Here is a 9,808-nt window from a genome sequence, read left to right on the forward strand (position 1 = left end):
GGGATTGTTTTCTTCAAATTTGCTGTGAGAAGTAAAATGATTTGGGAAGATCAAAAAAAAAAAAAAAAAAAGCTTTTTTCTCCCTGCCCCATATCCTGAATTTTAGGAAATAAATCTCCACCAATGTCTTCAAAATTCCTGTTTTTCTCTTTTCCTGATTTTCTAACCTTCTTAATCTTTCATGTATCTCTAGAAAGAAATATTGCTGATAGCTTTAAGAGCTGTATATGAAAATATTCATATATATTCTGTTGTCATGCAAACAAATTCTGGGGCCAGTGTACATAGTGTTTAGCAAACATCTGCTTAGGCAATGCCTGTCCCCTGGAGGCTCAGTGGACAGGACTGACAGATGCAGGAGGTGGCAGTGGGTACTGTAACCCTATCTTAGGGATTGATGGCTGAGGTTGGAAACACTTCACTCACCCAAGCTTATGCACGGTCCTCTGTTTAGAGGAAGCAGAAATTCACCCAGAAAGCTTGTGAGTGCAGCTGTCTGGAAGGTCTATATCAAAATCTTTTTCTGTAAGACAACGTGGTTTTGATCAACACTATTTTCTTTGTGGTTCAGAACATCTCCATTTTCCCATGAACAAATGTAAAGCAATAGCTTTTCATAAGCATCTTGCTTTTGTAAAATTTTAGGAATGGGGCAATGCCATATTTTAAGAAAATGATGGTCTTTCTGAATCTGTATTTTTGCCAGAAGTCTGATTCTGTTTTACTTTAAAGAATTTATTTTTTTTCAAAATTCATACTGAGAGCTTCAGCATTCTGAATGAAGAGCCATGTTTCAAAATTGACAGTAAAAAAAGTTTGGGTGGTTTTGGATTAGCTCAACTTTGGTTTCTCATTTCAGTAGCCCAGCAGAAACACTCTTCTTTCCATCTCAGCTATGGAGATGGTCTGCAGTAATTCTGTGAACCAGATTTTCAGACACCCTGAACCTCTGGGCAGGTTCAGACAACTGAACACCTGTAGGAGTATTTCTTCACAGCACGGCTAGCTCAACTAACACGGCCTTGAGTTCATGTCTCCTGCATCAGCTCATTTTGAGTGAGAGGAGGCAGTAGACAGAACCAGAGGAGTAGCATAGACTGTTCTACAAGCATGGTTAGGTGTTCCTGATACATCACCACAAATTCAGTGCCTCCTTAGACTGGGTGAAGTGCTACTCTTCAAACTATTTCTTTCTTTTCTTGTGCATGAGTTTGGCAACTGTCCTAAGGGTAGCATTTGAATAACAGCTTGAGCTGACTGCAGAGGGGACAAGGCTGAAAACTGATTCATGTGCCGCATTAAAAGAAGAAGCTTTGCTAAAGGATGAATTGATAATGTGCCCGTTACTTTCTAAGTTTTTAAGCGAGATGTGATTAATGTTTTCTATCTGCTAATATTAAGGCCATTTATTCACTTAGATTATGCTCATTTACCAACAAACTGTATTTTTCATTTTTGTCTCTTGTGCTGAGGAGTGCTTGCAAGATTAGTTTCAGAATAAATCACGGATCTTGCTTCTGGTTAGTATGCCAATGATAAGCAACATTATTAGTGCTATTAATTAAGTAGTGTTTGCTGGCACCCACACTTCCCATCACTTAGTCATTTAGCATTCTGCAGAGTTATCCCACTGAATTCCCATGAATATCCCATGGGGCTGCCCATATGCACAAACAAAAGCATGTGTCTGTTGTGTGATTGGTGCCTTAGATAGCTTTGTATTCCTATTTGTTATTTACATGCCACTGTGAGCCCAAATGCCCTGCTTTTTTAACCATCTGATCACATAAATATTTTCTGTGCCTTTCAAATAAAGCTAATTTTTTTTTTTTGTCTGAAGAGAAGCATGGAGTGCTTGTCATTGGTGCTGTGAACTTCGCATAAATTCGTCTTTCAATTTTCCTGTTGGCCTGGGATGTCTGGAGAACAGAAGCCTTAAATATGTTCTAACAAGGTGTAACAAAACATGTTCTAACAAAGTTTTCTATTCTACTGTTAATTTATTTTTAACATACTCCTAGGCATTTGCAATGACTAACCAAATTCTGGTGGAAAAGTCAGTTGTTGGCTGGAAGGAGATAGAATATGAAGTTGTGAGAGATGGTGCTGATAACTGCATTGCTGTTTGCAGTATGGAAAACATCGATGCCATGGGAGTCCACACAGGTAGGCTTGGGCATAGGGTGGCTCACTGGAAATTGCTCTTGTTTATTTTTATGCACTAGTTTATGTAGTTGTGTCCGTGAGGTGGGCTCTAGAAATGCTCTTCACGTCTGTGATGAAGTCAATTAGTGTGTAAAACAGACATTGTTAGGCTAAACCTGTCCCGATGATCTCATTTTTTTCTTAAGATGGCTTTTGGCTTCTCCAAAATCCAGTTCTGGGACTCTGACTATCTGTTTTTCATTGCATCCACACTTCTGAATGTTTGTGATAACTTCATTACTGGCAATGGATTAGCAAAGTGACCTATGTGGCTAGAATTTAGTGCTGCTGAACTGCTTCTTATTTTTCTTCTCTGCTACCTTGTGACAAACAGGGGATTCTGTTGTAGTGGCTCCAAGCCAGACACTTGCTAATGAGGAATTTCAGATGCTGAGGGATCGTGCCATCAAGGTTGTCCGACATTTGGGTATTGTGGGAGAGTGTAATATCCAGTTTGCTCTGCATCCAACTTCCCTGGAGTACTACATCATTGAAGTGAATGCCAGACTCTCGAGAAGTTCAGCTTTGGCATCCAAGGCAACAGGGTAAGTTTATTTAAAGAACAATCACAAAACAAACTAATGAGCAAACAAAGACTGAGTGGAGATCAGAAAGAGAATTAAGGCAATGACTTGGACTGGGGTATTTTTTAAATACGTAAGTGACAGCTGCAAGGAAGAAGTATCTGCTATCATGTATCTGCTGTCCATGCCATTAAGACAAGGAGTTGTAAGCTTAATTTGCAGCAAGGAAGACTAAAGGTGGCTATTGGGGCAACTCTGGAGCAGTCAGAGCAGGGAGATGTAGTTTCCTGCATGGGAAGTTTCTAAGGATGGTGGTTCCTGTCAGCACCTCCTAGGAATGAGATGGGAGAATCAGTCCTGCAGGGAGATGGAAGAAGGGGTTAGTGAGCCCTCCAGGTCCATTCCTGCCTGCTGATGCTGTTGCTGCAAATGGAGAAACTCCCAGGTGTGTGGGAGGAGAGCCTACTAGCTCTCCTTACAAAGCATATCCACTGTATCCATATGTTGGCTGCAAATCATCTCTGGGACCCAGAGGACACAGTTATTAACGAGCTGTCTGTCAGATTGATGCAAATGGTATTGCTAGCTGCTTTGTTTTGTTGGCTAATCATAAACTAATCAAGATAAGGATGGTCAGAGCAGGCAGTTTAAAAATTGGCTTGCTAATTGCACTTTGCAGATGCTGTTGAGAGGTGCAAATTAATCTGTAATTTGCAGTTTTCAACAATCCTGTGTTGTTGAAGTGTCAGCAGAGCGGAGATAAGCCATGATGTTGGACAGTGGGTGTTGGATTGTTTTCTTTGTGGATGACAAACTTGCAGCAAAACATACCTGTTTGTGTGGTCTCACTGTGGGCACGATGCATCTTTAAAATGGTGGCTTTGTGGATAATAAAGCGAGATCCAGACCCAGGTAGGTAGCTCTGCAATGTATTAGGGTAGGAAGCAGTACCTTTCTGTTGCATTGAGGAGGGACAATCACCACACATCTGGGATTCTCAAAAAACAGCCAGGATCTCGCTTTTGAATGATGCACTGGAAAGGCTGGAGCCACTTGGGTTATAGGCAGCTTTGTGCCGAGACCTTGGACTCGCTTTGGGTGTGATGAAGCACTGGGGGATTTCCAAAGAGCTGTTGCAAATGCATTGTGTGTGACTGGAAGCACCTCAAAAAAGTCATTGTGAAACTGGCTTTGATGGAAATGTTGTAGGAAAATGGTCCTGAGGGAGGGAACTGTTTGTGCAGAGGAACGTTCCAAAAAGCACGTTTGGATTAGGCCTGTGACCCAATGCGATACCTGGAATCAGCAAGCCAGAGGCTTCTTGCAGATGGTGCTGGTGATAGTTACCTCAAATATCCTTTCCAGTGAATGAGCAAAAGACTGGAAGATTTCTGGGGAAGGAAATGCTTACAGTATCATAGGAAGTTAGGCTGAGGGCTGCTTGATGTATACAGTGCCTGATACAGAAGTGCTCTGGCTGCTTACGCAGTGTGTATTTTGTAACGGAGTGGTTCAGCTGTCAGTACCCGTCATGAAAAAGTATGTGGTGTAAGGAGAAGATGTGGGGAATATTGCAGGTGATTTTTCAAGATGAGACTTTCCTTCTAATATTGGAATAAAGCAACTTGTTTGTTGATGAGGCTTTTCCAGCCAACTAAAAATTGTGAAGGATGACATCCTTAGCAAAGGTAGGCTGACTGCATTCCCTCTGCTCCAGCTGGGCCAGCTTTGCAGACCAGTCATCTCCATTCCTAATGCCATCCTTGAACTAAGTCTAATTCTTTGTAGACTGTTGAAGCCCCCAGTATCATTTTTTCCTCTTGTGATTCCTGTGTTCAAATGAAAAGTTAATTTTTTTGAGGCTTGGAGAAAGTATACAACTTTGTGCAACTGTGTGGGGAAGCCACCTTTCCTTTTGAGGAAAAAGAAAAGAGAGAATATAGAAGGGGAAAAAAGGAAGTTCATTTCCTTCATCTGCTAAATGAAAAACATGAAAGGAGAAACATTGATCTCCCACTTTTGGGGATCAGTCAGCCATGGTACCGCACCAGGTCACTTGCAGTTATAGTACCGTGTATCAAACACCTTTTAGCTGGGGCACGGGGCATCCTTTTTAGGGGGTCTGTCCTTAGGACTATGAGGCAATTAGTCTAAGTGTTTTTACTGGTAGACTGCCCGTGGCTGCAACCAAGCAGGGATTATGTCACCTAGCCACCTGCAAAGCATAGTCCAGGCCCTGAGAAGCTCAATATTTGAAGAAAGAAGAACAAAACCAAGCAACTCATAGTTCTAATTTTACATGTGACAAAGTGAGGCAGAGGGGAACTAAGAAGTTGGTGGCAAAACCCAGGAAGCTGATCCAAACATCCTGAACTTTAGGGCTGCAGCTTAAGCTCAGGGCTCTGCTTTCTTTTCAACAGCTGATTTGTATCAAGAGTGAAGGCATGTGTGAGCTGATCTAGGATGACAGTCTGAGTTTACACTTAACAGAAATGTGCCAGGAACAGGGAACAGTTGCAATTTAGTATTGCAAATACTTTAAAGAAAGCAGGTTGGAGTGTTTATGAAGTTTCCGTGTCATTTGAAGTACAAGCAAATTGCAAAAGCAAGTACTTCTCACTCTAGTGTTCTCTACCTTTCCTCTATGGCAGGTATCCATTAGCTTTCATCGCTGCCAAAATTGCCTTGGGGATCCCCTTACCGGAAATCAAAAACGTGATGACAGGAAACACCTCGGCCTGCTTTGAGCCCAGCCTGGATTATGTTGTTACCAAGATACCCCGCTGGGATCTGGACCGCTTTCAGGGCACCTCCAACCGGATTGGAAGCTCCATGAAGAGTGTGGGAGAGGTGAGTGTGAGATCCTCTCCTTCCCTTCCACTGTACCACTCTGGAAAGACATTTCTCTTTCTTGAAAGTCCTCAGGATATCTATCTTCCTGGGCCAAATGGCTTTTGAAGACATTAACTCAATTCAGATGATTTGTATCCAGTACTCTACACAGCCCAAACTCCTTTCAGTTAAATAATCTTGGATATCGGAGTAAGGATTCATAAATGGTTTGACTATTAAAGGAAGAGACCACTTTGGATCACCTGAGGTTTGCTTCATTCCTGACACTCATGACAAGACTCCCAGAGTTATTCTTTGTGTGGAGTTCTGTAGTGATCGTTAATTTGAGTATAACTTCAAGAACTGTAGTTTAAGGTTTTCAGTGATGTAGATAAACAGCTCCTAGTTGTTCCCATAGTTATCTGTCCTCCCTGTTAAATCCATATGCCAAATGTTGGCCTACTTCTGCTCTTCAAATCCAAACACAACATGTGATACGGCTCTGAAGTTCTGACTTATTTATCTTGATTATTAAGTCTCTTATGTCTGGAACATGACAGAGGGACTTTTAAACCCTGATTTTAAGGCGTCTGGGACAATAGCAGTGTTTTCAGACCAAGTTTTAAGAGGGAGGGAAATGGATAAATTACCCTCTTAATTAGTTAATTACATATCAGCTACCAAAGCAAAATAATTAATTTTGTGGGTTTTTTCAGCTGCCTTTTTCTCCTAATGCTTTTCAAGTAGCTATTTTATTAAATTATTTTGACACGAGACCTTCCTAACATCAATTCTACCTTGCTCACACAATGAGCCTTCACCACAATTAGAAGGATTAATTAGAACTTCGTTTTTCATTTGCAGTTTTGGCTTTTAATGTCAATGAGCTTTTTTTCAGTGAGCTGATGCTTACTGATATTAACTCTTTCTGCTTAAGGGTTTTTTGGACTGTTCTGTAGAGCTGGAGCTCCTAAATGCAGTTGTCTTATCAACCATCAGTCGTATGGCCATCACTCCCTGGCCATAGCCATTTGCAGGGGGAAAATACTGAGTCCTTCCGGTGGCTGTCTATCACAAAAGCAGAACCACATGAATCCCCTGTCCTTCTCATCCTTCTTAAAACAGGATGCTGGGTAAAGAGAGAGGGGAAAGGGTCCCAACTGTTCTGGTCTACCATTGCCGGGGGTGAACTGACACAAGGATGGAGAAGCTTAGGAGATACAGCTTGCTGCTGGCAGAGGCACTCACCAAAATGATTAGTCTCCAGGAGAAGAGGGTGTCCGTGAAGCAAAGGGCTTCTTGCAGCTTTATCTCAATTAGTATGTCACGATCATCTTCCTAGGCCTGAACCTGAAAGCAGATGGCAGCACCTACTGCATTTTTATTAATTGAACAGTCTGGCTTTGCCTGTTTTTGTTTGTTTGTTTGTTTGTTTGTTTTTTCTTTTTGTTTTTTGTTTTTTGTTTTTCTCCACATCTCTTCTGTGCTGGGCAATGGGCTCGGAGCTGTGAGAAAAGAGAAAACAATGTTATTTTCCTCTTTGACATTTTTCAACATTGTGTTTGAGAAGATTTTTACGTTGTTAGGGTTTTGCCGCACTGGGAAATATAAATGTAGAAATTTGAGAAAGGGCTCTGTTACCTCACAGATTTCCACAGAGCAAGTCTCTCTTTCTTACTGGATGTGAAGTCAAGATTGAAGGTGGGAAACCCCAGTGCTGCTGTGCCAAGGAGGAATAATGCTTTAAGAGAGCCCTCACAGGGGAGTGTCACTGTTAAACGTAATTTACAGGAAGAGGAGCAGATTTCTTCTGAACCTTAAAATTCCCACTGTGAGTTTCTCTCTAACAGGTTGTTAAACAGAAATATCCTTCTGTATTACTACACCCATGCTGCTGCGTAATGCTCTCCGCTACTGCAGCACTTCAAAGCAGTTTACGAGGAGAGCAGCGATTGCCTCTATTTTACAGGTAGGGAGACAAAGCCAGATAGGAGTCACTTGTCCCAAACTCCCTGTTGGTAATTACTGGCAGAGGCAGGCCTAGCAGTGGGACTCCCAAGGCGCAGCCAGCTGCACCTGTTTTAAAGCCAGTGGGGCTATCTTAGGGAGCTAGTTGAAGGCTGTGAGCTTTCTGCCTGTCCGTCCGTGTGGCTTAAACTTGCACCCATCTGTTACTCAGGAGAGAGCAGGGCAGCAGCTCACTGTAACTGATGTGCTCTCCCTTACAGGTTATGGCTATCGGCCGCACTTTTGAAGAGAGCTTCCAAAAAGCCCTGAGAATGTGCCACCCCTCTGTAGATGGCTTCACTTCACACCTGCCCCTGAATAAAGCCTGGCCAGCCAGCACAGATCTCCAGAAGGAACTCTCTGAGCCATCCAGCACTCGGATATATGCAATGGCCAAGGTAACAAAAGATTGAAAGCCCTTGACCAATGTGCCTTTAATGATTGTTAATGGCTTGGGTCCACTGAGGTGGCAGAGGTCAAGTGTTCCTCACTCCCTTGCTTTCCTCTGTCAAGCACACTTGAACTGTTTGTGTAGAATCTTCGCTGCTGTTGAAGTCCAGGTAATCTCTATTGTGTGTAATTCCTCTGTAGAGCACAACAGCTGGGGGGATATATTTACTTTCTCTTGCTGACATCTGTGTTTTCTCGGGTCTTCTGTGTTCAGGTAATATGTTTGCCTTTTGATGCAATCCAAGTCCATGCTTGTTCTGTTCCTGTGTCCTGGCAGTTCAGTCTGTGGCAGTGTTGGTGGAAATCTGGATCACTTGCGTTTGTTTATTCCTATAATACACTTGCTAAATGCTGGCCAGTGTTCAGCCTTTATTTGCACTGACAGAAGCTACAGTCAAGTTGGCCAGTTTGGCAGGTTGCCATTAGTGTTTTTGGGAAGGGATGGAAGGAAAAAAATGAAGCAAACTGAAACAAAGGATGACAGAGTGATAAGCTGCAGTCTGAGAGTACTGTCTTTTTGCAATTGTTGCCTTGGTATGGGCTTGAAACTTGAAAGCAATTAAGACTCCACATTAAATTTAGCATCCAGGAATCCCCTGTTCTTTGAAACAGGCTCAACTTCTTCCCTAGCATTCTTTAACCTGTCTCCTGTCACAGTAGGTAAATCACTTCATCTTTCAGAGTTTCCGGGTAAGCGTTGGTGTTACTGTAAGATGAGCGAGGGTACAAAATTATTTCTGCCTTCAGACCCATGGTGTTTGCCTGTCATATATCTCATGGTAAGTGTGGAGTTAGTTAACGTACAGAGTAAGGGCAATTTTACCTCTTGGCTTTTCTGCAGTCAACTCGTCTATCTGCACATACCCTCCATGAAGGAAAGGGGACGTTGTCCTCTGCAGCTCACACTTAAGACTTTTTTTTTTTTTTTTTTTTTTTTTTGAGTTTGCAAACCTGTTTTTAAGATCACAAACCTTCCTGGTAGGAAAGCCCACTTACTGTGTTTTCTATCGCTGACTTGGCATAGTGGAGTCTTTAAGACCCTTGTGCTCGTGTAAATAACTCATTATTCCAGTGGGGAGCTGGGGTTGTACTGTGTCTGTAAAAAGGTTTTCACGTTGCTCTCCCTCTTATAAATGATCACAAGATGTTCTGTGAGCGTACGGCTTGTCCAGCTGTTGACTCTTGCTTTTTCAAGCTGGGGAAATATGCATCTTCATAAGTGTAGAACATCCTTCAGCAGCTGCGCTTGGTCTCTATTACAGCTTTCTCTTGCAACTGAGGGAGAATCTTTTCTCATTTTTCTCATCTCTCTGAGTGGCTCAGGGGGCTTTTATAAAGGTTAATCTTAGCCCCGTGTTAACACAGGGGATTTAGGCAGATAAAGGTGAGTTAGGGCCACGCTTAACACTCTGGGTGTTCCCAGCTGGTGGCATTTTCACTGTCAGCTATCAAAAAAAGCCAGATCCAAGTCTTAATCCCTCCCTGTAAAGAGCTGCCTCTGTCTGACACTGTGCACTAATTCGTCTCCATTAATAACTGAGGCGAGCAATATCAGGAAGGGGGACCTCCAGCAGCTGGGGCAGTGGGTCTGGAAATCCCTTTCCAGCTTGCTGACATTTAAAAGCCAACAGCTAGTCCCTATTAGCCCTCAGCTTTGTTTGAAACTGGATGGAGCCTCATTGTGTGTCTTCTCCCCACCCCCCCGAGCCCCACTTGTCAGCTCTCCAAGGCTTTTTGCTCTTTCTCTTTCCTTTGTCTCCTTGAATGATGAAAACAGTAACTGTTCAGGT

The 9,808-nt window shown here is 42.6% G+C and overlaps 1 protein-coding gene across 12 annotated transcripts in view; it reads left to right on the top strand.

Annotated features, from left to right (window-relative positions):
* Positions 1 to 9,808, top strand: part of CPS1 (carbamoyl-phosphate synthase 1) — a 113,463-nt gene that overhangs the window by 56,113 nt on the left and 47,542 nt on the right. For all 12 annotated transcript variants that reach the window (XM_035331121.1, XM_035331112.1, XM_035331113.1 and 9 more), the window contains 4 exons: positions 2,022 to 2,166; positions 2,540 to 2,750; positions 5,381 to 5,579; positions 7,790 to 7,966. In XM_035331121.1, coding sequence (XP_035187012.1) covers positions 2,022 to 2,166; positions 2,540 to 2,750; positions 5,381 to 5,579; positions 7,790 to 7,966 — 732 coding nt within the window. The remainder of the gene's footprint in view (positions 1 to 2,021; positions 2,167 to 2,539; positions 2,751 to 5,380; positions 5,580 to 7,789; positions 7,967 to 9,808) is intronic.

Source organism: Oxyura jamaicensis, chromosome 7 (genome assembly GCF_011077185.1).
Source record: "Oxyura jamaicensis isolate SHBP4307 breed ruddy duck chromosome 7, BPBGC_Ojam_1.0, whole genome shotgun sequence".
NCBI classification, from domain to species: domain Eukaryota; kingdom Metazoa; phylum Chordata; class Aves; order Anseriformes; family Anatidae; genus Oxyura; species Oxyura jamaicensis.